General features: G+C 47.0%; 1 protein-coding gene across 2 annotated transcripts; it reads left to right on the top strand.

Annotated features, from left to right (window-relative positions):
* On the top strand, window positions 1–27,242 carry ZDHHC12 (zDHHC palmitoyltransferase 12). Of its 2 annotated transcripts, none has more exons than XM_083158955.1 (5): window positions 1–228; window positions 10,983–11,119; window positions 11,201–11,287; window positions 12,282–12,445; window positions 24,026–27,242. In XM_083158955.1, the coding sequence occupies exons 1-5, from the start codon at window positions 132–134 to the stop codon at window positions 24,339–24,341; spliced, it is 801 nt and encodes a 266-aa protein (XP_083015081.1). In that variant the 5' UTR covers window positions 1–131; the 3' UTR covers window positions 24,342–27,242. The 2 variants fall into 2 exon arrangements, with proteins under 2 accessions (XP_083015081.1, XP_083015080.1); XM_083158954.1 differs by having other exon boundaries at window positions 5–228; window positions 12,279–12,445; window positions 24,026–27,238.
* The last annotated feature ends 323 nt before the right edge of the window (window positions 27,243–27,565 follow it).

The raw sequence follows: 27,565 nt of genomic DNA, 5'->3' as shown, positions 1-27,565 counted from the left end.
TCACTCCGTGAAATGCAGGGCAGAACAGGCCGGGTTGCGACGCGTTGTTCTTCCTGTGGGCGGCCGTAGGAGCTTGGGGCTGGGCTGGTGACTGTTGAGGCCTGCGGGCCGCAGGAGGAGAGCTGGCTGCAATGTCCCGCAGTGTGTTCGGTGCCGGGCTGCTGGTCAGGGCGGTGCACGCGATGCTGAGCTGGGGGGTGGCGGTGGTGCTGTTCCTGCATGACACCGGCAAGTGGTTATTATCCGTGCACCCTCCGGGTGCTACCCATACCCCTCTAGCCGCAGCATCCCGGAGGGATGCGTCCCCCCAAGTCATCATTGAGGGTTGTGTTGTCCCATTGCAGCATTGTCCAGTGGGACGAATTTATGTCCAACGCGATGTATCGAGCAGCCCAATATATTGGGATCTACAAATTATCAAAACTCAAGAGGATCTAGAGTAGACACTACCTAATATATTGTGGCAGTGCTCTGCAAGGGTGTTGCTAGGTAGAACAGTGTTCATGTGGGCACTGTGCTTTTCTCTGAGTCTTACAGGTAAATTGAGCAGTGTAACCTGCATTTATATGGACAGTCACTAGGGACAGGATCTGGCAGCCATGTACAGGTGCTGTTATAACCTGGAGTAAAGCGGGCACACGCTTTACGGTGATAGGGTGTGTATAACATTGGAACTGTCTGTCTGTCAATGTGCAGGACATTGGACAGTGTCTGTGTACCCAATCCGTTGTACCTGTTGAATATTCTGCATGTCCAGTGGGATGATTGCACAAATGACGCTGTTTTTTTTACATCAAGGGTGGGATGTACGAAAGGGAAAAGGTGTCCAAAAGGCAGTATTCAGACTTTGGACATATTTCCCATATGCACAACGTGTGGAGAGTAACATCAGCTTTACCCTTGAGAAGCCTACGGGCTTCTTTCCTCATTGAGGCCCTTATTCTGGTTGGTGCGGTATTATCCGCGTGCGTTCGTGCCGCCGATGTTTTGTGTCTGCGCATGTGCAGAGGCGTCTCTGCGCATGTGCGAGCGGGGCGTACGGCCAAATCCCGCATGAAATGTGAACACTACGAACAGGGGGTGGAGAGGGGCGTGAAGGGCTATTTGGGCTCATTACCATATGGGCGTTCCCATGCAAACGCTGGGCGTACGTATGGTAATGCGGCCGTGACGCACGTGTAGGGGGCGGACATATGACATCGCCGGATGTCCGCTGCTCGCCCAGATCCCTGCTTTTGCACGGAAAAATGTCCGTGTGGTCTGAGGTTGCGGGAGCTGGTGGAACACTCGGTCCTGCATTCGATGGTCTGCGACCATCGAATGATGGGGGAGGTTCCCTGAGATGGAGGAGGCGTATTCCGTGAAAAATACACATGCGGTCCGTTCGGCCAGCTTCTTACCGCGTACGGACGGAGTTGGCGATCCGTATGGAAGGCGGGGTTTCGCACGCACGGTCCTGGCCGCATATTCGGATCCGGCCGCACCGATCAGAATAAGGCCCTGAGCACGGAGAGGGATCCAATCAGGTCCCTCCCAGAACTCCCCACCGGCACAACGTTACTGCGCATGCGCAGATGGACTCCCAGGTCATACACCCAGAGGTCCAGTGACCAGCGCAATGCGAAGTGCAGCTCTTATTGGGCCAGATGTATCAAGCTTCAAAATGTGATAAAAACAACCAGCCAATCAGTTCCTAACTTTCATGTTACAGGCTGTGTTTGAAAAAATGACGGCTAGGAGCTGGTTGCTTATCACTCTCCATTTTATCACTTTTTGAAGCTAGTTACACCTGACCCATTGGGAGAGTTGTCCTTTGCAGTACTAATCACATATGCAGTTAGTATGAGTGCAATGTTTGGTGAAATGCAACACTATTGGTTAGTACAGTGGTTCCCAAACTGTGTGCCGTTTCACCCTGGGGTGCCTCGGGAGACTTGCAGGGGTGCCCAGGGCTGGTAGTCAAGGACAAATTTAAAACTATTTATGATCAATTTAACAGGCAAAACTAGTGTTTGTGGCTGCCAATCATAACATATTTGGACAAACAGTAGCAAGTCTTGTCCCTCACAGAATAACTGACCCTAAGGATGACATATAAAAACTATTTTCTTGGTACTTGTTTCCTAGCACGGCGCCCGTCGTGTGTGATCACATACCTTAAGTTAAGGTAACTTAAGGTATGCGATGGACGCGACTGACACTATATTTGGCTATTTTTAGCCTTTATTGCCGGTAATGAGAAAATCACGTTGATAGCGTCCATCGCATGCCATTATAATGCGATGCGACCGACGCGATTTTACATTTTTTATTACATTTTTATTTAACGGCAACCCACGATTAACGCCAACCCGAAGCGTGGCAAGCCCGTGAGGGGCGGCGGTACGCGTCCTACGACCTTTTCATACCCCCACTATCAACATCGGCGTGGAGTTGATTTTATATAGTGTGGCGAGCGCGAGCCCCACGAGGGGCCACGCATTAATCACAGGTATTACGCGGGGCTCGCCACACTATATAAAATCGACTCCATGCCGACGTGGATAGTGGGGGTATGAAAAGGTCGGAGGACACGTACCGCCGCCCCTTGCGGGCTAGCTGCACTCGCCACGCGTTGATCGTGGGTTGGCGTTAACAATGGGGGGGCATTTCACCCATGAGGGTGGGTATATAATGAAAATTGGGATCTGGGGGGCATTTTACATTGGGGCCAATGTAAAATCGGGTCTCAGGGATCATTTTACATTGGTTCCAATGTAAAAAATCGCGTCCATCGCATGCGATTTGGTTGCATGCGATGCGATCGACGTGATTTTTTGGGTCCCGATGGATGCAATTAAAACCGCTGGTGCCGTGCTAGGAAAAAAGTACCATTTTCTTAATTTAGGGCAATAAGTGGCCCTCCAGCTGTTGATGAACAACGCATCCCAGCATGCCTTCTATCAGTTTCAGCATGGCCAAATAGCAAAACTAAAGCAAGGCATGCTTGGATGTGTAGTTCATCAACAGCTGGAGGGCCGCTTATTGCCCACCCCTGCTCTAGGGCTTTGTGATTCAAAAAAGTTTGGGAACCACTGGGTTAGTATATTATTGCGCAGAGATGGAGGAAGGGACCCATGTACAGTCTCCGTATGGGCCATCCCTCTCTTGGCGATGCATTTCCGAGTAGAATATGGCAATGTTTCGGCGTATGCCGCATGTCGTTATGTTCTTGCACTCCATTTCCCAGATGGTTGCAGTAATGCATAGATCTGTGGCAAAATGGTGCCCACTCCATTTTCCTGGTGATTTCTGCAGCCCTGATAACCAGGTAAGTATTTTCCTTGGGGTTTTGTGTATGACCTAGAGAAAATGGCGGCCTAACATAGCATACAGGAAGTGTATGAGTTATTGTGCAGAACCATGCAGAGAGTCTTCTCTCTGCCTGATATGACCTGAGGTATGTAGGGGCAATTCGGACCTGTAGGCTCTCGTCTGAATTTGGTCTCCCAGCTGATGGTGGGGGTTTGCGCATGGGGCGTTCGCTCTTTGATGGGCAGGCTAGGGTCCACCCAACATTCATGGGTGTGTGCAGAAATGGTGGGCATGCCCATGTAAACGCTGTGTGGACACCTGCGTATGCAGGCGTGTCGATTCCTGCTTTGGGCGGGCGGCTGACATCACATGACGTCAGCCCCGCCCCCATTTATGCCATCACCGTCTATAGACTTTTATCAACGAAGGGAGGAAAATTATTCGATGGTGAGCGACCATTGAATGATTTTCCCTCTGTGTAGCCACATGCGTGCAGATGGGTAAGCATAGCGAGGGTATTCGGGTTTCATTTACCTTCTTGGTAGCAAATATACACCACCTAGCAAGCAGGTCTGAATGGGGCAAATGGTTCTGTCACAGACACGCAGGCAATTGTTGTTTTTTATTGGACGCCTGTATGTACATTTGTAATGTTGGAACCCTCATTAGCCCCCTGTGTTCGACATCTGTCCATTCACCATCAAAATGAATTGTGCCGGGTGGGTGTGTTAACCCACGCCCATTATTCCTCTGTGTAGACAGTTTGCCATCAATCCCTAGTTTCCAAGGACAATGTCTTGGTTCATGCAGCAGGTTGTATATTTGTCCTATTTTAATTAACCCCATATACCATCTTATAGCTAGGGATGGCCATTGACCATCGATGATTCAAAATAGTTTGATTCGAAATCGTTTGAGTGATTGGCCCACAGGCCAATCACCCAAACATAATAGATTGCAATAGTCTCCTAACTGGTCTTCCCAAGAACAGACTCTCGCCACTGCAATCCATTTTAAATGCTGCTGCTAGGCTGATCTTCATAGCAAGACGCTTGTCGTCTGCTGATCCGCTCTGCCAGTCCCTCCATTGGTTGCCTGTATCTTACCGTATTCAATATAAAACACTTCTACTTGCATATAAAGCTATTAACCATACTGCACCAGCTTATATCTCTCTACTTATCACAAAATATCTCCCATCTCGCTCTCTCCGCTATGCACAAGATCTGCGTCTCTCCTGCACGGATCACTAGCTCCCATTCACTATTACAGGACTTTCATCTGGCTGCTCTCACCCTATGGAATGCCCTTCCACGCACAATAAGACTCTCTATTAGCCTCCAAACTTTCAAGCGTTCCCTGAAAACTCACCTCTTCAGGCAAGCCTATCATATTTAAGTTCTACACGCATAACCCTCTGAGGCACTTATGTATTATTTCTCTTTCAATGGTCCTGGTGACACAGCTCAACACTGGGATGTAGGAGGGTCCGAAGGAGCCAGGCACCTATCCTAAAGCTTTAGAGGGTAGGCTCCTCCCCTACTGCATCCCTGGACTCCTCAGTTCGTGTTAGGTGCCCACTGGAGTGGGTGCTATTCTAAAGGGCTGCAGGAGCAGCCGAAGAATTAGAGTAGTTAGGGGATTTTTATTATTTTATTAACTATTACCCTAGCTAGGTAGGCACAGTGTGAGGATTTTCATAGTGAATCCTCACACTGCTAGCGCAGCAGGAGCTGACAGAAGCGCGTCCTGTCAGCTATCTGTGCACAGGGTAGACGCTGTCTGGTCTCCCTGTGCTGCGCTCATAGCCTCTATTAAGAGGCTGCCTGGGCTCCGGAGCTGCCTGAAACCGGCTCCACAGTTAGGTGGGGATCATGGGGGACAGGCGCTCCGTGATGGCGGCGGCCATTTTATGCGGAGCTTACACGCTGAGCTCCTGACTGAGAGGACAGCAGCGCTGTGACAGGCATGTTCCAAGTGGTCCCCATTTGAGGGGGAGACACTGGAACAAGGAAATCCTACCTAAGGAGCGGCTAGCTGGGGGTGGTTGGCGCCAAAAGGTCACGGACCCCGCAGCAGCAGGGACTTTGGTCTCTTCCTTCACTCTGACTTTGGCGCCTTTCAGAACGCTTGCAGCGGAGCTGAGCTGGCGAATTGATCCTGGCAGAGTGACTTGGATTTCCTGGGCGTCGCTTCCCCGCAGAGAAACCTACAGACAGCTAAGTGACTGGGTGCATTGACTTTGTATAAGCGCTTGTACAATTGTTTGCACTGTGTATACTGTTAGATATACAATTATCACTTGCATCATGTCTGAGCATCAGGCTGTGGTTTTGGGGGAGGGAGCCCTTAATGCACTGAGCGCGTGCAATGTTTGCACACAAAAGTTTGTCCCTGAGCAGATGGCCAAGGGGGGCTTATGTATTACTTGCGCTGATGTGAGACCCATGGGCAGCGATCCCCATAGGGCAGAGCATATGGAACCTGCGTGGGCCAGGGCCCTAGGCAGGTCAGTAAACGCTTTGGTGCAGCTTTTGGACAGGCAGAGTGATGGGCTGGTAGAATCACAGAGACCTATGCCATCATCTCAGCAGTCGTCTGGCTCCTTGCCTCTTACCCAGGCAGATCCTGCACTGATTCAGGTGATGCAGGATACTGCAAAAGGGATTAACAGGTTCAGTGAAATGCTGGACAAAATGGATGATGTGGCAGGGACCCCTAGAAGGTCTTATGCTTTAACTACTGTGGTAGATGAAGAGGAAGGAGAGTATAATGACATCCCCTGGGATCAGGGTGATGATTTGGAAGAGAACTCTGCTGCTGGTATAGAGGATCTCATTGTAGCTGTGAAGCAGGCTTTAAAGCTGACTGTGGAGGATAAGACTCCTGTTAAGGGTGTTTTTAAGCGACAGCGGAAGGAGGCTGTTACTTTTCCTTCAGATGAGGGGTTACAGGAATTATTAGAAGGAGCTTGGAAAACTCCTGATAAGAGGCTTCAGATGCCTAAGCGATTCCTTAGTCTGTACCCCATGCCAGAGTCTCATGCGGAGCTCTGGGAAAAGGTCCCAGTGGTGGATGCTTCAGTGGCACGTTTGTCCAAGGCTACTGTATTACCAGTACAGGGCGGTGCAGCTTTCAAAGATTCTGTGGATAAAAAGCTGGAGGGAAACCTCAAAGCTATCTTTGAAGGGGTGGGGTTTACCTTACGGCCCCTTATTGCTTCAGCCTGGGTCTCTAAGGCCATGATAGAGTGGGCTGGTGAATTATGCACCGTGCTGCAGGCTGACCCTGGTGCATTACTGCTTGCAGAAAAGATTAAGGCAGCAGCAGAATATGCAGTGGAAGCAGAGGAGGAAGCTATTAAAATGGCTACCAGAGTGTCCACAGTCTCCATTAATGCCAGGAGAGTGCTTTGGCTTAAAGCCTGGGAAGCAGACAATGAGTCCAAGAAGGCTCTGGAAACATTAGCCTTCAAAGGAAAGGTACTCTTTGGTACCGAGCTAGAGGAGATTATAAAACAGGCCACGGGCGGCAAAAGTACATTCCTGCCGGCCTCCTCAGCAAAGCAGATGTCAAGATTTTCTGCTTTTAAGCCGTCCTTTCGGCCCTCCCCTAGAGGTGGTGCGTCCTTTCGAGGACAGTCTTTCAGGGGAAGGTTTCAGTCCTCTAGAGGCAAGACACAGAAGTCAAAATTTGGCTCTTTTCACAAGAAGCCAGCCACAAAGGGAGAGGATAAACCCTCTGCATGACTGTCAGGGGCTTCGCCCGACAGTGACAAAAGTGGGGGGGCGTCTCACACTCTTCAGGGACGCTTGGACTGCTTTAGGCCAGGATGCCTGGGTGTTAGATATTATAACACAGGGTTACAAAATCCCTTACAGAGGGCTGCCTCCGAAGAGGTTCATCCCCACATCCTTACCAAAGGAGGCACGGCTTCGTACAGCTCTTGTGAGAGCAGCTCACTCCCTTTTGGAGAAAGGGGTGGTTACACCAGTCCCCAGGGCAGAGTGGAAGAAAGGCTTTTACTCCACGCTGTTCCTGGTGCCCAAACCAGACGGGTCTTTCAGACCAATACTAAATTTGAAATCCCTAAATGTTCATTTATGGGTAGACCATTTCAAAATGGAGTCCCTACGGTCAGTACTCCTGAGTCTGGACCAGGGAGAATTTTTGGCGTCCATGGATGTCCAGGACGCATATTTGCACGTTCCTATACACCCGGAGCATCAGACCTTATTGAGGTTTGCCATAGGAGACCTGCATTTACAATTCCGGGCGTTACCCTTTGGGCTAGCAACCGCGCCAAGGGTATTCACAAAGATAATGTCAGTAATGGCGGCGGTGCTGAGGCTCAGGGGAATCACAGTCATACCCTATTTGGACGATCTCCTGTTCAAAGCAGAGTCAGCAGTCTTGCTGCAGAGTCATTTGGCAGAGGCCATCAGTTTTTTGCAGGCTCACGGCTGGATTTTAAATTTGCAAAAATCTCAGTTGGTACCGTCGCAGAGGCTCCAATTCCTGGGAGTCATACTAGACACCCATCTTCATCGGGTATTCCTCACGGAGGTAAAGGCCAGGGATCTGGTCACCCTAGTCCAGGAGATTCTCAGGGCTCAGAGCATTTCAGTATGGAGGTGCCTCAAGCTTCTGGGGAAGATGGTGGCGTCATTCGAGACGCTTCAATTTGCCAGGTTCCACTCTCGGAGGTTCCAATGGAACATCTTGTCAGCCTGGTCAGGAAACACTTTGACCATGAAATCCGAGATGATAGTGCTGTCTTCGGACACCCGAGAATCCTTGAAGTGGTGGACAGAAATAGATTCACTTCAGTGGGGTCGGTCATTACAGACCTGGGACTGGTTGATAGTAACTACCGACGCCAGTCTCAGGGGCTGGGGGGCAGTAGTCCTGGATCTCAGGCTTCAGGGCCTGTGGACGGCAGAGGAATCAGCGTTACCAATCAACATCTTGGAGCTGAGAGCTGTCTGGAAAGTGATTTCCTTGGCGGGAGACAGGTTACAGAACCTCCCTTTGAGGATTCAGACCGACAATGCCACAGCTGTGGCGTATCTGAATCACCAGGGAGGTACACGCAGCAGATTGGCCATGTGGGAGGTGTCCAGAATCTTCCTATGGGCGGAACAGAATGTTCCAGCTGTATCGGCTATATTCATCCCGGGGATAGAGAATATAGAAGCCGACTTCCTGAGCAGGGAGGAGCTCAAGGAAGGGGAATGGAGCTTACACCCTCAGGTGTTTCACCAAATCGCTTCGAGGTGGGGAACTCCGGATGTGGACCTGATGGCATCCAGGATCAACCGTCAAGTGCCCAGGTTCTATGCCAGAACAAGGGATCCACTAGCGGAGGCAGTGGATGCCATGACTATTCACTGGCAGGGAGATCTCCTTTATGCATTCCCACCTGTACCAATGTTACCGAGACTTCTAAAGAAAATACAAGGGCAGAAGGTTCCAGTGATCTTAGTGGCCCCAGATTGGCCAAGGAGATCCTGGTACTCGAGGCTTCAGAGGTTGTCTGTGGACTCATGGCGTCTACCTCTGAGACCAGACCTTCTAAGACAAGGCCCATTCAATCACCTGGATTCAGATCGATTGATTTTGACGGCCTGGCTATTGAAACCATCATTTTAAAAAGAAAAGGGTTTTCTGACGCAGTAGTACAGACGATGATAAAGGCCAGAAAAGCTGTATCTTCGGCAAATTATTATAGAGTCTGGAAGACTTACATTCGATGGTGTGAGAGAAGAAAGGCTCATACATCTCATTTTAAGCTATCAAGAATGATGGAATTCTTACAAGATGGTTTTTCATCGGGCCTAAGCCTTCAGTCACTGAAGGTGCAGATCTCGGCCTTGTCCATCTATTTCCAGAAAAAGATAGCCATTTTGCCGGAAATTCAAACTTTTTTACAAGGAGTATCCAGGTTGAAGCCTCCATACAAGCAACCAGTAGCTCCTTGGGATCTATCACTGGTTTTGGAATGCCTTCAAAAGGCACCTTTTGAACCTTTAAGGTCGGCTGACTTTAAGTTTCTTACGTGGAAGCTAGTATTTTTGTTAGCAGTAGCATCTGCTAAAAGAGTTTCAGAGTTGGGAGCTTTATCATGTAAATCTCCCTTCTTAATTTTTCATGATGACAGGGCTGTTTTAAGAACAGTGCCTCAGTTTTTACCGAAGGTGGTATCTACCTTCCATTTAAATCAGGAGATTGTTCTACCTGTGTTTCAACCCCCAGAGGATTCTAAGAAAAGGGACAAATTGAGAACTTTGGATGTTGTGCGTGCCTTACGCATATATGTGGACAGAGTGAAGAGTGTCAGGAAGACTGACACATTGTTGGTATTGTATGACGTACACAAAATTGGTTGGCCTGCATCTAAGCAGACTATTGCTAGGTGGTTGCGGTCTATGATAGCCTTTGCTTACACCAAAGTGGGTAGACCAGTACCGGCCAAAATAAATGCGCATACCACCAGGTCAGTTGCCACCTCTTGGGCGGTTCGACATGGGGCCACAGCAGAGCAGGTTTGCAGAGCTGCCACTTGGTCATCTGTTCACACATTTGCCAAATTCTATAGATTCCATGAGTTCGCGTCGGAGGACGCATCATTCGGGCGAGCAGTGCTGAGAGCTGCAGACCTGAGCGTACCCTCCCAAAGGACCGGCTCTGGAACGTCCCAGTGTTGAGCTGTGTCACCAGGACCATTGAAAGAGAAAAAGGGATTTTTGTAAGAACTTACCGTTCGAATCCCTTTCTCTGATATGGTCCTGGTGACACAGCGATCCCTCCCTTACGCTCAGTAAGTATGCCAGAATTTCATGATGTTCATGTTAAAATGGTTAAAAGTTAACAGTTTCTGTTATAAAATGTGCAGATAATGTGCAGGTGTTTGTACTGAGTTAATGTATTCCAGTGGCTTTGAAAGTTGAACTGAGGAGTCCAGGGATGCAGTAGGGGAGGAGCCTACCCTCTAAAGCTTTAGGATAGGTGCCTGGCTCCTTCGGACCCTCCTACATCCCAGTGTTGAGCTGTGTCACCAGGACCATATCAGAGAAAGGGATTCGAACGGTAAGTTCTTACAAAAATCCCTTTATAGCTTCCCTTCTGGACTTGTAACTTGGTGGGACTGCTATGCTATTACTGGTGCCTGCCCTTGTGTTTCCCTCCTATATCCCTATAGATTGTAAGCTTGCAGCAGGGCCCTCTAACCCCCAAATCTGTCTGTTGGTACCCAGTTTGTTTTATCACTGTCTAATATTGTAAAGCACAACGGAATCTGCTGCGCTATATAGGAAACTGTAAATAAATAACACCTCATTGAGGCATATGTAATAAGGGGAAGGGGTCATAGGCTGGACATACATTAGGTCGATCAGTAAAGGTTAACAGGGTTTGGGTCGACATATGAAATAAGTTGACATAACTAAATTCGACACAAGCATTATATCGCCAATAGAAGGTCAACAGTCAAATAATTTTTTTTTTTTTACATTTTTGGTCCCAAATTTCCCAATATCAGTGTACAGTGTACCCTGGACCCGATTACATATACCTCCATACATGCTTCAATATGGATATACCATTAAAAGAAAACCAAACACAAATGTATCCATTATGGTCATTTATATTAAATATCTATTTTTTTCTCTCCTCCATGTCCTGCTCAGATCTTTACCACCAGGAGAATAACTGGATCTATCTGCAGCCTCTGCTCTTCGTGGCGGCGGTTATGTGCTCCGTGGCACTGTATTTCGGGGTGTCTCTTATGGATCCAGGCTACGTATATGTGGACTGTGATGAGAAGGTTTGGGGACTTTATAGTTAGATCTTATTTGTATCTTAAGTGATCCAAATAAAGTCACTAATTGTTCTCTTTAAATATCAGTATTTTCCAGTAAATGAAGAGCAGGAGATGACATCACAGAAACCCAGCCCGGTACGGATGAGGCGCTGCGGATACTGCCTTTTAAGGGTAGGGATGTTTGTATTGCGCACTCCCAACATTGCCAGGATCATATACACTGATATATTGAGCATGTAGTGATTTAGGGACATTTTCTAAGGGCTCTCACTAGATCATCGCTCCGTGTGTAGGGTCCATAGCTATGTGTGGCCCCGCACGTCACTATCGTCCGGCGACTAATATCCAGCATGCTGATAAATCTAGTAATATGGCCAGTGTTCTCACTGGAGAACACTGGCCCTGACAGATTGCTCAGCACACAGCGCTGACACATCACTGTGCAGAGCAATCTAGCATCTGGAATGAAATGAAGAGATGATTCCACAGTGAAAAAGAAAACAAGTGCGGTTGCTCAATCTTTGTGACCTAGCACATCAGTAGGACAAAATACAGTCCCATTTATGTGTTGTCAATATTTGGCAGTGTAAAGCCAAATATTTAATACTTCATTTAATAGAAGACCTAAACCAGGTATGCTGATACTTAATTTATGCTGACACCATTTAACATACTGTAAAGTAGTACTTGCACTATAATACTGTACTGTGTTTCATTGGAGACTTCACGTTAGCGCAATGGTACAGTCATTTTCAAAAGTGACATCTGGTGGAGGAACATAAGTATTACACTCACCGGCACCTTCTTATTTCACCCTACAACATAATTTACCCCCCTGCACAGCGCACCTTATGAATCGATCTATGCACCATATGGAGGATAGATGAGTATGACTACATCTGTATTGTTTCTTTTCTGTCTTTATGATCTTGAGTAAGGAGCCATAGTTCTTATTTTTAAACTACTAGAATGCTGCTAAATGTGTCACTTTAATTTACATATTAGAGCCACTAGCACTAAGCATGCAGGTTCCAGCAGCAAAAAGAAGGGAGAGTACAGGTAAAAAATGAAAATAGCAAAGATTTTAGCAGATATATATTCATAATTGTTCATAAAATAAGTGGAACTGGAATAGATACAGACTTTCCTCATTTTTCTACAGCAGCCAATGAGGGCCAAGCATTGTAAATCTTGCCAGCGCTGTGTGCGGAGATACGATCACCACTGCCCCTGGATTGAGAATTGTGTTGGGGAGAAAAACCACCGGGTCTTCATCCTGTACCTAACTGTCCAGTCTATGGTCCTGTTCTGGGCTTTCCGTTTAGCATGGTAAGATGCATCACAAGATCTGCTTAGATCGGGCTTATTGTAGAGGGGATGTCACCATTAGGTCAACAAAGCAATGGAAGACACATGAAAAGATTAACATGAGTTATGTTTGTTTTGCCTTTTTTATGTCGATCCATAAGCCAGTGGTGCGAGGACCTCTGTTCAGCAGCAGTATACGGTCATTAGGTTGACACATATAGGGTCCACATGGCTTAGGTCGACACAAGCATAAGCTCGACAGTCCAAAAAGTCTACGAGTTTTTCACTTTTTTTCTTCTTCGGGTTTCATGGTCCCCACAGGGTGACATCGGGGGTTGTAGGCGGATCCAGAGGACTGTGGCACCAATCAGCAAAGCTTTGAAACATCCCAGGATGTGCGGCTCCTCTCCCCTATAACCCCGCCTCCTTTAGTTTTTTTGTTGGTGCCAGCAGGAAGTTGGTGCACCATTTTTATCAGCAAGGATTGCCTTTTTTTTTACTGAAATCATTTTTCACTAAAGCGATTACTGCTAGCGACTACAGCTCAGCATCTCCATCCCCCCTGCTGGTGCCGAAACTCCCCCACGCCCTGGGTCAAGCAGGATACTTGTGGAAGAGGTAGCGCCTGGTGTTTAGCACCGCCGGATGCCAAATTCCTTGGACAGAGTGGCCAGCATTACAGGAGGGTAAGGCTCTCTCTCTATAAATTGCTGTTGTGCTGCGGGTCGTCTCCCTGGCATGGACATTGCTGCTTGTGGCAGGGACTCCACTAGATCACCAGGGTATTGAGCGCAGGCTGTGTATTCACCCATTTTACATAGGGCTCACTAGCTTAGGGGGGGGGGGGGGGGGGGGCGGTGCCAGCCTGCAGTACCTCCCCCAGCTTTGGGTACCATCCTAAAATGGGATGGACAGCAGCACCGAACCAGAAACTCGTTCATGACTCTGACTCCAGAGGTTCCAGCAGTGGTTGCTCCAACTATCCCATCTGAACCAAGGACGACCATTTTGGTCCACCAATTGGATTCTCTTAACCACCGATGCCAACCTACAAGGCTGGAGAGTGGTTGTAGAATCCCAATCTTTGCAAGGCGTGCGCTTCTGCTCAGAAGCGCATCTGTCCATCAACGTCTTGGAACTACGAGCAGTGTACAATGCTCTCATCCATTCCCGGGATCTTTTTCAGAACAGACCGGTACAGGTTTGGTCAGACAATGCCACAACAGTGGTTTACATAAACCGCCAACGGGTCACTCACAGTGCAGAAGCCATGTGAGGTGTCCCAAATCCTCACTTGGCCAGAACACCATCTCCTTGCATTTGTCGGGTGTGTTCATCCCCGCAATACTGAATTGGGAAACAGCCTTCCTAAGTCGACAAGACGTCCATCCGGGGGGAGTGGTCACTCCACCAGAGGTCTTTTAGCTTCTGGTGAAACGCTGGGGTCCTCCAGACGTGGATCTTATTGAATCATGCCACAACAACAAAATTTCAGTGTACGAATCGCGATCCAGGGATCCTCAAGCCAGCTTCACAGAACCACTGTTGAAATTCAGGAAATTCAAACAGGAAGGCAGGGATCTCATACTGATAGCTCCAGCGTGGCCTCCACGTCACTTGTTTGTAGACCTGCAACGTCTGTAAGTACAGCAACCGTTTCGGGGCTGCCTTTCCAATCAGACTTACCCGGTCAAGGGCCCTGCCTACACCCAGATCTACAGTGCCTGTCTTTGACGGCATGGTGCTTGAATCTGATGTATCTAAAAAAAATAAAGGATTCTCCCAAAAAAGTAATCCAGACAATGATCAGAGCTCGTAAACCCGCCTCTCTAAAAGAATATACTATAGAGCAGGGGTGGTGAACCTCAGGCCCGGGGACCGTATGCGGCCCCTGTAGCCGGTCTGAGTGGCCCTCCCACTCGCCCCGCGGCTTTGCTGGGAGTCAAGTACAGGGGAATTCTCGCAAGAGGTCGGTAGTTCTCGCAAGATTCCTCTTCATCAACAGCAGCCGGAGGCTGTCAGTTCTATTCAGCTGCAGCGTGGGACGGCTGCAGCAGGACAATTTGTAAGATAAATTTTTACATATGGCCCCCAAAGGATTTTTTACCCATACAAACAGCACAAAAAAGGTTCCCCACCCCTGCTATAGAGTATGGCATACATATTTCTCCTGGTGTGCGGCTTGGGCCTGTGACACAGCAAGACTACTTGCTTTTTCTACAAAGAGGCTTAGACTTCGGTCTGAGGCTAGCTTCATTGAAAGTGTATATCTCTGCCAGTTCCATCTGGTACCAACGGAAAATTGCATTTATCCCAGACATACGTACTTTCCTTCAAGGAGTGATACGTATCCAACCTCCATATGTGCCACCAATGACACTGTGGGATCTGTCCTTGGTTTTGCAGGCTTTTTGCAGCCTTTCGAACCACTGCACACAGTGGACTTCAAATGTCTCACATCTAAAGCTGTGTACACACGGGGGAGATATATTGCTGAGCAATATATTGCTCAGTGTCTCCTTTTCATCAGCGACCAGAGATGGTCGCTGATGAAAGGGAACCTCTGCCGGGGGAGCCGTACAGGGAATCAGTTGGTCGCACATCGATCATAAGGTGGCTAAAAACGGGAGCGTGCTCAGTGACCATATTGCCAGCGATTTTTTTTTTTCCTGTGTGCACGCACCTTAAGACAGTTTTCCTGTTGGCAATTTCATCTGCTAGACACGTATCGGACTTGACTGCCCTCTCATGCTGTCCTCCTTTCTTATTTTCTACTCGGACAGGGCGGTTCTGAGAACCAGAGCTACACACCTTCCTAAAGTAGTGTCCAGGCTTCACTTCAACCAGAAAATTATTGTGCCTGCTTTCAACTCAGAGGATCTGTCTCCGGCTAAGCATTCTTTGGATGTAGTTAGGGCTCTAACTACATACATTGACTGTACTGCTTCCATTCGGAAGTCCGAGGCATTATTTGTGCTCTACGGTTTCCACAAAAGGGGCTGGGCTGGCCAGTGAACAAACTGTGGCTCGCTGGATGCGATTGGTCATTCAGCAGGCTTACCAGCAAGCTGATCTTCCATTACCACAGTCTAATTGTGCACATTCTACCATTTCGGTAGATCCCTCATAGGTGCCACGCTGAGTTGTGTCCTCTGAACAATTATGCAAGGCCGCAACATGGTCATCTTTTCATACATTCAGTAGAATCTATAGAAGTTCTTCTAACACCTCAGGGTGGTACCCTCCCTTGAGTACTGCTATTGGACATCACCGATGTCACCCTGTGGGGACCATGAAACCCGAAGAAGAAAACAAGAGTTATGGTAGACTTACCTTCAGTTAACTCTTTGTTTGAGGTTTATGGGACCCACAGGCCACCCACTCTTATAGGCCTGAGGTATTCCTTGTGATATACAAGATGTGATTTAAACAACCTTCGTCACTACTTCCCTCACTCTGTCTATGTATGTATGAGTGTGTTGGTATGTTCATCACCTGTCTTCTTCCTGCTATTGGCTGGTTAACAAAACTGAGGAGCAGAGCATGGGTTGGGGTGATAGGGAAAGAGGAGCCGTGCATCCTGGGATGTCTCAAAGCTTTGCTGATTGGTGCCACGTTCCACTGGATCTGCCTCCAACCCCCGATGTCACCGTGTGAGTCCAATGAACTTTGCCGATATGTACCGACAGGTGGTATTTCATGCCCTACCATCCACTAGGGCATGGAGGGAGAAAACAATAGTGTGCAGCGGTAAAATTTGAAGTGTCCATGTTAACTGTGTCACCATTCTGGACAACAAAAATGTGAAAAACTCATGTTGACCTTATAAATGTTGTCCTCATCATTGTTGACCTAATACTTGTGTCCACCTTAGGGGTGCTATCCTGATATTGGTCAACGTAATTACCCATACCCTCATCAGCACATAGTAAATGTACGCGCATATGGCAATGTTTACATTTGGGTGCACATCCCATTTACATTACTGGCATGTACCCATAGCACAAGGTGTATAGAAAAAGCAAATGCAAACAGTCTATGAATATTAACAGGTATTTTTAGCAAAAGATCCTGTTAGGTGCACTTACTGGCATAACAATAACTATCTACCACGTTTACGGTTGCTCATCATTGCAACGGCAACTTGCCCACGTGGCGGATAATTTACTTGATCACTATCAAAATGAACGAACAGCAGCATTCTACAGCTTAAATAGAAGTATAGGGTGAGTATACCTTCTCTGCTTGGGAATTTTGGAAAACCTATTATTGCGTATTTTGGAATATTTTTATATTTCAATGCGGAATCTTGAGGATGGGACCCAAGCAGTGGCAGAACTCTGGGAGACATTGGAGTTATCTGCCGCCAGGCTCCTGCCCCTCAAGGGGGCACCTCTCCTGCCCTGCAAGTTTTATTAATCCATTAATTGAAAGCCAACAATATTGCTTCTGTGGCAGAGTTCTGAAATATATGCGTTTTCTCTCTCTATATAGATATTTAATTCGTAACAGACATACATATATTATAAAAGGTTGTGTGTGTGTGTGGGCACCAATATACATCTTGCCTCTGCGATGAACTTTTGCCACTGGACCCAAGTGTGAACATAAAATGCTTTTATGTTGCATAAACACATGAAATACACACACAAGGTTTCAAAACATGAAAACAGGTGTGTGTAATCAGGCATTGAATATGAATACTAAGCAACCATTTTATTACACATATTTAGTGCCAGTCATGTCCCCCGAGTAGTGTAAAAGTACATTCTGGAAACTATGGATTTTGGAATAATTTGGATAACAGATTTCCAAATAAGGGATATTCAACCTGTAGTCTTATAAAAGTGTTTTGCTTAAATAATAAAAAAAAGTTACGCAAAATGTTAGAATTGGGTACAAGACAAGACCCATAATTCCACCTGACTTGCAAACACAGAAGCACTCAGAAAAGAAGTCCACTTATCAGTAACCTATTATCAGCATCATCATGGCTGGTCCTCCAGGTCCAGAACAGAAGATGTAGGTCATAATGTCATTGCATGTTAAGAAAGTCTGAGAGAAAACCTTGCCATGTTTATACAATGTTGGCTACCTTGTTGTGTACTCTGTATGTCATTTATAAGTTCCTTTGGATGTCAGCATAAGTTGCTTACAAAGTTTCTGATGTGTCCCATCTCAATGAGACTTTCATTGTGCTGTTGTTTTTTAGGTCTGGGTTCCAGTCTGACCTTTCTTGGAGTGGGTGGATGCGTCTTAATGTATTCTTGCTCTTGGCCTTCATCCTAATCAGCATTTTGACAATGTTGGTCTGCCTGCTGCTTGTATGTCACTTATACCTCATCTCCTGCAACGGTACTTGTGGAGTATCACGGCTCCCATCGCATGGCATCGTATGCCATATGTAGTGGCATACGATGTGATACGATGTTTTACCGATTTTTGAGCATTTTTGCTCAAAAATCGTATGCCATCGCATGGCATCGTATGCCATATGTAGTGGCATACGATGTCATACGATGCGATACGATTTTTTACAGATTTTTGAGCAAAAATGGTGAAAAATCGGTAAAACATCGCATGGCATTGTATGCCATCGATGCGATACGATGTTTTAACGATTTTTGAGCCATTTTAGCTCAAAAATCGTATGCGATCGCATCGGATGCGATGCAATGGCACCCGATTTTGCACTGAAATGCATCAGAATGCATTGAAATGTGTATTAAAGTAGTGAAATGCCCCCAAATGCCATTTTTCATAGTGCACCACCCCCACTATCAACGTCAACCCGAAGCGTGGCGAGCGCAGCAAACCCGCGAGGGGCGGCGGTACGCGTCCTACGACCTTTTCATACCCCCACTATCCACGTCGGCGTGGAGTTGAGAATAGAATAGTGTGGCGAGCGCAGCGAGCCACCGAGCCCGAAGCGTGGCGAGGGGACGCGGATACCTGTAAAGCCCGCGAGGAGACACGTATAGCTGTGAAGGTATCCGCGTCCCCTCGCGGGGCTCGCTGCGCTCGCCACGCTTCGGGCACGGTGGCTCGCTGCGCTCGCCACACTATTCTATTCTCAACTCCACGCCGACGTGGATAGTGGGGGTATGAAAAGGTCGTAGGACGCGTGGCGCCGCCCCTCGCGGGCTCGCTGCGCTCGCCACGCTTCGGGTTGACGTTGATAGTGGGGGTGGTGCACTATGAAAAATGGCATTTGGGGGCATTTCACTACTTTAATACACATTTCAATGCATTCTGATGCATTTCAGTGCAAAATCGGGTGCCATTGCATCGCATCGGATGCCATCGCATACGATTTTTGAGCTAAAATGGCTCAAAAATCGGTAAAACATCGTATCGCATCGATGGCATACGATGCCATGCGATGTTTTACCGATTTTTCACCATTTTTGCTCAAAAATCGGTAAAACATCGTATCGCATCATATGACATCGTATGCCACTACATATGGCATACGATGTTATCCGATGTTTTACCGATTTTTCACCATTTTTGCTCAAAAATCGGTAAAACATCGTATCGCATCGTATGACATCGTATGCCACTACATATGGCATACGATGTTATCCGATGTTTTACCGATTTTTGACCATTTTTGCTCAAAAATCGGTAAAACATCGTATCGCATCGTATGACATCGTATGCCACTACATATGGCATACGATGTTATGCGATGGCATACGATTTTTGAGCTAAAATAGTCAAAAATCGGTAAAACATCGCATCGTATGCCATCGTATGCCACATGCGATGCGATGCGATTTTTAGCATACGATCTGCATACGATGCAGGTCGTGGGAGCCGTGATACTCCACAAGTACCCCTGCAACACCACCACGTGGGAGTTCATGTCCTACCATCGTATAGCTTACCTGAAGCAGTGCGACACGGACACTAACCCGTTTGATAGGGGCATTGTGCGGAATTTGTGGAGTTTCTTCTGCACCTGCGGTACCGTGGCCTGGGAACAAGTTTATTTCAGAGAAACTTACAACACGGTTTGAAGCAGTTTCTGCCAATTGAACTGTTCGGTGCCAGCCTGCAGTACCTCCCCCAGCTTTGGGTACCATCCTAAAATGGGATGGACAGCAGCACCGAACCAGAAACTCGTTCATGACTCTGACTCCAGAGGTTCCAGCAGTGGTTGCTCCAACTATCCCATCTGAACCAAGGACGACCATTTTGGTCCACCAATTGGATTCTCTTAACCACCGATGCCAACCTACAAGGCTGGAGAGTGGTTGTAGAATCCCAATCTTTGCAAGGCGTGCGCTTCTGCTCAGAAGCGCATCTGTCCATCAACGTCTTGGAACTACGAGCAGTGTACAATGCTCTCATCCATTCCCGGGATCTTTTTCAGAACAGACCGGTACAGGTTTGGTCAGACAATGCCACAACAGTGGTTTACATAAACCGCCAACGGGTCACTCACAGTGCAGAAGCCATGTGAGGTGTCCCAAATCCTCACTTGGTCAGAACACCATCTCCTTGCATTTGTCGGGTGTGTTCATCCCCGCAATACTGAATTGGGAAACAGCCTTCCTAAGTCGACAAGACGTCCATCCGGGGGGAGTGGTCACTCCATCCAGAGGTCTTTTAGCTTCTGGTGAAACGCTGGGGTCCTCCAGACGTGGATCTTATTGAATCATGCCACAACAACAAAATTTCAGTGTACGAATCGCGATCCAGGGATCCTCAAGCCAGCTTCACAGAACCACTGTTGAAATTCAGGAAATTCAAACAGGAAGGCAGGGATCTCATACTGATAGCTCCAGCGTGGCCTCCACGTCACTTGTTTGTAGACCTGCAACGTCTGTAAGTACAGCAACCGTTTCGGGGCTGCCTTTCCAATCAGACTTACCCGGTCAAGGGCCCTGCCTACACCCAGATCTACAGTGCCTGTCTTTGACGGCATGGTGCTTGAATCTGATGTATCTAAAAAAAATAAAGGATTCTCCCAAAAAAAGTAATCCAATGATCAGAGCTTGTAAACCCGCCTCTCTAAAAGAATATACTATAGAGCAGGGGTGGTGAACCTCAGGCCCGGGGACCGTATGCGGCCCCCGTAGCCGGTCTGAGTGGCCCTCACACTCGCCCCGCGGCTTTGCTGGGAGTCAAGTACAGGGGAATTCTCGCAAGAGGTCGGTAGTTCTCGCAAGATTCCTCTTCATCAACAGCAGCCGGAGACTGTCAGTTCTATTCAGCTGCAGCGTGGGGGGCTGCAGCAGGACAATTTGTAAGATAAATTTTTACATATGGCCCCCAAAGGATTTTTTACCCATACAAACGGCACAAAAAAGGTTCCCCACCCCTGCTATAGAGTATGGCATACATATTTCTCCTGGTGTGTGGCTTCGGCCTATGACACAGCAAGACTACTTGCTTTTCTACAAAGAGGCTTAGACTTCGGTCTGAGGCTAGCTTAATTGAAAGTGTATATCTCTGCCAGTTCCATCTGGTACCAACGGAAACTTGCATTTATCCCAGACATACGTACTTTCCTTCAAGGAGTGATACGTATCCAACCTCCATATGTGCCACCAATGACACTGTGAGATCTGTCCTTGGTTTTGCAGGCTTTTTGCAGCCTTTCGAACCACTGCACACAATGGACTTCAAATGGCTCACATCTAAAGCTGTGTACACACGGGGGAGATATATTGCTGAGCAATATAATGCTCCGTGTCTCCTTTTCATCAGCGACCAGAGATGGTCGCTGATGAAAGGGAACCTCTGCCGGGGGAGCCGTACAGGGAATCAGTTGGTCGCACATCGATCATAAGGTGGCTAAAAACGGGAGCGTGCTCAGTGACCATATTGCCAGCGATTTTTGCCTGTGTGCACGCACCTTAAGACAGTTTTCCTGTTGGCAATTTCGTCTGCTAGACACATATTGGACTTGACTGCCCTCTCATGCTGTCCTCCTTTCTTATTTTCCACTCGGACAGGGCGGTTCTGAGAACCAGAGCTACACACCTTCCTAAAGTAGTGTCCAGGCTTCACTTCAACCAGGAAATTATTGTGCCTGCTTTCAACTCAGAGGATCTGTCTCCGGCTAAGCATTCTTTGGATGTAGTTAGGGCTCTAACTACATACATTGACTGTACTGCTTCCATTCGGAAGTCCGAGGCATTATTTGTGCTCTACGGTTTCCACAAAAGGGGCTGGGCTGGCCAGTGAACAAACTGTGGCTCGCTGGATGCGATTGGTCATTCAGCAGGCTTACCAGCAAGCTGATCTTCCATTACCACAGTCTAATTGTGCACATTCTACCATGTCGGTAGATCCCTCATAGGCGCCACGCTGAGGGGTGTCCTCTGAACAATTATGCAAGGCCGCAACATGGTCATCTTTTCATACATTCAGTAGAATCTATAGAAGTTCTTCTAACACCTCAGGGTGGTACCCTCCCTTGAGTACTGCTATTGGACATCACCGATGTCACCCTGTGGGGACCATGAAACCCGAAGAAGAAAACAAGAGTTATGGTAGACTTACCTTCAGTTAACTCTGTTTGAGGTTTATGGGACCCACAGGCCACCCACCCTTATAGGCCTGAGGTATTCCTTGTGATATACAAGATGTGATTTAAACAACCTTGGTCACACTCCCCTCACTCTATGTATGTATGAGTGTGTTGGTATGTTCATCACCTGTCTTCTTCCTTCTCCACTTCCTGCTATTGGCTGGTTAACAAAACTGAGGAGCAGAGCATGGGTTGGGGTGATAGGGAAAGAGGAGCCGTGCATCCTGGAATGTCTCAAAGCTTTGCTGATTGGTGCCACGTTCCACTGGATCTGCCTACAACCCCCAATGTCACCCTGTGAGTCCCATGAACTTTGCCGATATGTGCCGACAGGTGGTATTTCATGCCCTACCATCCACTAGGGCACGGAGGGAGAAAACAATAGTGTGCAGCGGTAAAATTTGAAGTGTCCATGTTAACTGTGTCACCATTCTGGACAACAAAAATGTGAAAAACTCATGTTGACCTTATAAATGTTGTCCTCATCATTGTTGACCTAATACTTGTGTCCACCTTAGGGGTGCTATCCTGATATTGGTCAACTTAATTACCCATACCCTCCATCAGCACATAGTAAATGTACGCGCATATGGCAATGTTTACATCTGGGTGCACATCCCATTTACATTACTGGCATGTACCCATAGCACAAGGTGTATAGAAAAAGCTAATGCAAACAGTCTATGAATATTAACAGGTATTTTTTAATAGATCCTGTTAGGTGCACTTACTGGCATAACAATAACTATCTGCCACGTTTACGGTTGCTCATCATTGCAACGGCAACTTGCCCACGTGGCGGATAATTTACTTGATCACTATCAAAATTAACTAACAGCAGAATTCTACAGCTTAAATAGAAGTATAGGGTGAGTATACCTTCTCTGCTTGGGAATTTTGGAAAACCTATTATTGCGTATTTTGGAATATTTTTATATTTCAATGCGGTATCTTGAGGATGGGACCTAAGCAGTGGCAGAACTCTGGGAGACAATGGAGTTATCTGCCACCAGGCTCCTGCCCCTCAAGGGGACACCTCTCCTGTCCTGCAAGTTTAATTAATCCATAAATTGAAAGCCAACAATATTGCTTCTGTGGCAGAGTTCTGAAATATGAGTTTTCTCTCTCTATATAGATATTTAATTTGTAACAGACATACATATATTATAAAAGGTTGTGTGTGTGTGTGGGCAAAAAAAATACATTCTGGAAACTATGGATTTTGGAATAATTTGGATAACAGATTTCCAGATAAGGGATATTCAACCTGTAGTCTTGTAAAAGTGTTTTGCTTAAATAAAAAAAAAAAGTTACGCAAAATGTTAGAATTGGGTACAAGACAAGGGGCGGGATTCTCTAAAATCCGCAGCCCTCTTCGCCGGCCACCGCATTTCTAATGACCGCATATTCTCTAAAATATGCGGTCATTAACACAAGGGACAGCTCTTGCGGTAAGAGCTGTCCCTTGCGATGCGGCGCCGTTGCTGGACTTCCGGGTCTATGACCCGGGAGTCCGCCTGCGCATGCGCAGACTGACGCGCCGGCCGCAGGGCATGCTGGGAGGGATCCGTGATGGATCCCTCACACACCGCTGCGTTAAGAAACCCATAGGCTTCTGCAGGGAACCTCCAGCTTTTGCTGGCGATTCCCTCCGCAGCGGTGACACTGCGGAGGGGGGTTAGAGAATACAGAAATGCGGTAAAAACCCAGATAACGGGGTTTTTACCGCATTTCTGTAATAGAGAATCTCGCCCAAGACCCTTAATTCCACCTGACTTGCAAACACAGAAGCACTCAGAAAAGAAGTCCACTTATCAGTAACCTATTATCAGCATCATCATGGCTGGTCCTCCAGGTCCAGAACATAAGATGTAGGTCATAATGTCATTGCATGTAAAAAAAGTCTGAGAGAAAACCTTTCCATGTTTATACAATGTTGGCTACCTTGTTGTGTACTCTGTATGTCATTTCTAAGTTCCTTTGGATGTCAGCATAAGTTGCTTACAAAGTTTCTGATGTGTCCCATCTCAATGAGACTTTCATTGTGCTGTTTTTAGGTCTGGGTTCCAGTCTGACCTTTCTTGGAGTGGGTGGATGCGTCTTAATGCATTCTTGCTCTTGGCCTTCATCCTAATCAGCATTTTGACAATGGTGGTCTGCCTGCTGCTTGTATGTCACTTATACCTCATCTCCTGCAACACCACCACGTGGGAGTTCATGTCCTACCATCGTATAGCTTACCTGAAGCAGTGCGACACGGACACTAACCCGTTTGACAGGGGCATTGTGCGGAATATGTGGAGTTTCTTCTGCACCTGCGGTACCGTGGCCTGGGAACAAGTTTATTTCAGAGAAACTTACAACACGGTTTGAAGCAGTTTCTCCCAATTGAACTGTTCAGCAGAACATATTACCTCAGCCTTGTGGAGATCGCAGGAGATTACTCCACCATGGGTCCCTTTCAATCTTAACTTTACTCTGGCCAGGACACTTATTTTTCCAGTACATTCAGATGGAAAACACGTCTGTAGAGCATTGAATGAAGTGCAGAGCAATATCTTACCTCCCCCACTAATGATGTGCTTTGATGGGTCACTTGAGAGAGCATGGCTTGGCAGGATTTGCCATGCTTGGAGAGTCAGGTACCTGTTTCTGTAAAGCTGGGGCTTAGACAGGACTCTGGGTGCTGCTGGACAGCTCCCAGTCTCTCAGAGATGTCAAAATGGGGGTTATTCTAATGCCCAGTACACACCAGGACGATGGTGCTCGTGAGCGGGTCGTCACAGGAACGTACGAGCTGACTGCGCCGGTGACACGCCTTGAAAATGCGGCTGATGTGATCACGATCACGACCCCCACCCTGCAGCAGGTAGGATCTCGGAAAAGACCGACCCACCCGCGAATCGGATCGGGATTGCATCAAAAGAACACAAACATGGCCAATTTACATACAATCGGTCAAGATTATATCTAAATTGACTTGTTTTGGGCCAGATCATCCTGGCGTGTACCCCACATAATTCAATCGGTTCCCCGCGTATTCGCACATGGGGACCGATTGTTTGCAACTGTGCATAGGTTTCTATGCAGCCGCTGTGGCGAGAGCTCACACAAAGAAGTGCAGGTGTGGGGCAGCATGCCGGAGTATTTGCCTATGGAAATGCCCAGCATTTCAAGAGCGTTCCCATGGTAATTCCCGAAGGAGGCAGGGGTGGGCAGCTGATGTTATAGACTCTAGAGCATATCTGCTTCCCACACAGGACGCTCGCAGATCGGCGATACCATAGAGCAGTGGTAGCCAACCCTAGCCCTCGAGAGCTACCAACAGTTCACATTTTCCAGACAACCTAGCTGCTGCACAGCTGCACTCATTAATCACTGACACATTTTAAAAGATACACAGATGGAGCTAATTAGCTCACTTGTGATTCTGTGAGGAGACCTGCAAAACATGCACTGTTGGTAGCTCTCGAGGACTAGCGTTGGCTACCCCAGCCATAGAGGCATCTCATATCTGCGCTTAAATCATTCGATGCTAGCCCCCATGCCCAAGGCTGATTATGCACATCACCCACTTGTATGCCCGCAGGGGGGAGGAGTGCTAGCAGAACACACCTGTACACTATACAACAGGGATGGGGAACATTCAGCCCTCCAGCTGCTGTTGAATAGCACATCCCAGCATGCCTTGTAACAGTTTTAGCATGGCCAAATAGCAAAAAACATAGCAGGGAGGGCTGAATGTTCTCCATCCCCACTCTACAAGCATGTCCAACCTGCAGCCCTCCAGCTGTTGTGAAATGACACATCCCAGCATTCCTTGCCACAGTTTTGCTATTATGGAATACTTAAACAATGCTTGCTGGGATGTGTAGTTTCACAACAGCTGGAGGGCCGCAGGTTAAACATGCCTGTTCTACAGAAATTAACTGAAGCATGGGTAATGAGAGACAGAGTTTATGGGTACTTGGCCTGACGGTAAAGCTCCCATTAATATACAGCACACATTAATAAAATTATTTAATATGCAAACATAATTTACTGGTAAAGGCGGCAGAAATCTGTACCCAAGGGTTTTTTTGGAAAATTCAATGAACTACAATCCCACATCACCTCTAATCCATCGCATCATCCTGGTTTTTCTCTGTCCCCAAGGTGTGGGTTTTTGTGTTTTTTTTTTTTTAATAAGAGAAGACTTAGGGGGGTATTCAATGTTAGGCGTGCTCCCGCAGCCATCTCCCGACGGGGGAGATGGCTGCGGGGCCCTATTCAATGCTGTCTTCCTCGACAGCATTGAACAGGGGTTTTAGCGCAGAACGAGCGGGCTCGTTCTGCCGAGAAAAGCCGGAAATAGGCGAGCTCCCGGCCGGAACTCGTCTGTTTTCGTCATCAACTCGCGGCCACGCCCCCTTCTCGCCGCTCGGCAGCCGGGACATTGAATCCCAACTGCCGAGCTCCAGGCGAGCAAAACGAGAACGGGACATTGAATACCCCCCTAAATAGACTTTACGGAGGATATTGAATCTGGATTCCTACTGTGGGGACGTCACAGCTGTTTACGCTGCCTTCCGACGTCAACTCATCAGTCAGTATTCAATATTCCAAGTGTCGAAAATGCTGCAGTTTGTGGAAAAATGGCTGCAGATTTGACAATCCACGGCTGTTTTTGACAATACAGATTCACCTACATAGGGAGGGGAATCTGCAGCAAGCGAATTCTGGCCAGGGTTGAATACTAAACTGCCAACATTTCCACCGGGCGGAAATATTGGCAGGGATTAACCCTTTGAGTGCCAAGGGAATTAGTCAAAAAACATGTGAAAAATTGTATTCATCATAATGACCTGTAATGTTACCTTATATAGGAAATAATGTTTTTTTTACACAACATTTTCTATTTACATTTAGAACATGTGAGCGACGCTGACATTTTTAGTGGACATTTTGTGGATCTCTCAGAGATGTTGGTACTCAAAAGGGGTAAAAATCCCCTGTATATATGTGGCCTGGGATTGCACTGAAATTTTGTACCTTTTTATATAAAGTTTTTGTTTATTGTACAAAATTGGACGTAGCCTTGTATTTTTTCTTCCTGTATCAGAATATTGAACACCACAAATATCTCTGCAAATAGATAAATAAATAAACAAACCAGAATAATGGCCATACATACAGACCAAAAGCACCTGTTAATATACAGTACAAGATAATAGATTGATACCCATCCAACAAAAATATGTATCTCATACAATGAAAATTCAGAAATAGGTAAGATGCCAAATAACTCCAAACCAACAATATATTATTTATTTAAATGTGTTCTGTTTAAAATTAAATCCTGTGGTTTTATAGGTAAACTAGACCTAGATTTGTATTTATGAAAAGAGGATACTTGTTACTGCAAAACCAACACTTGTCACATACACACACATACATACATATAACCAACATAATATATTACCATTTCACATTCTAGTCTAATATTGGGGCAGATGTATTAAGCTTTAACAAAAGATAAATGCAAGGGTGATAAATAGAGATAAACGTCCAGCCAATCAGCTCCTTACTAACTTTTTTCAAACACAGGCTGTAACATG

The sequence above is a fragment of the Crinia signifera genome, chromosome 9, assembly GCF_055691185.1.
Source record: "Crinia signifera chromosome 9, ASM5569118v1, whole genome shotgun sequence".
Taxonomy (NCBI): domain Eukaryota; kingdom Metazoa; phylum Chordata; class Amphibia; order Anura; family Myobatrachidae; genus Crinia; species Crinia signifera.
Note: the sequence above shows the minus strand (reverse complement) of the source record. Positions and strands in the feature narration are given on the sequence as shown.

Bases quoted from the DNA above. Each gene is read 5' to 3' on its own strand.
- ZDHHC12 (XM_083158954.1), top strand. From the start codon at position 132: ATGTCCCGCAGTGTGTTCGGTGCCGGGCTGCTGGTCAGGGCGGTGCAC. The intron at 11,120-11,200 runs GTTTGGGGACTT...TTTAAATATCAG, and splicing joins ATGTGGACTGTGATGAGAAG to TATTTTCCAGTAAATGAAGA. The intron at 11,288-12,278 runs GTAGGGATGTTT...ATTTTTCTACAG, and splicing joins GCGGATACTGCCTTTTAAGG to CAGCCAATGAGGGCCAAGCA.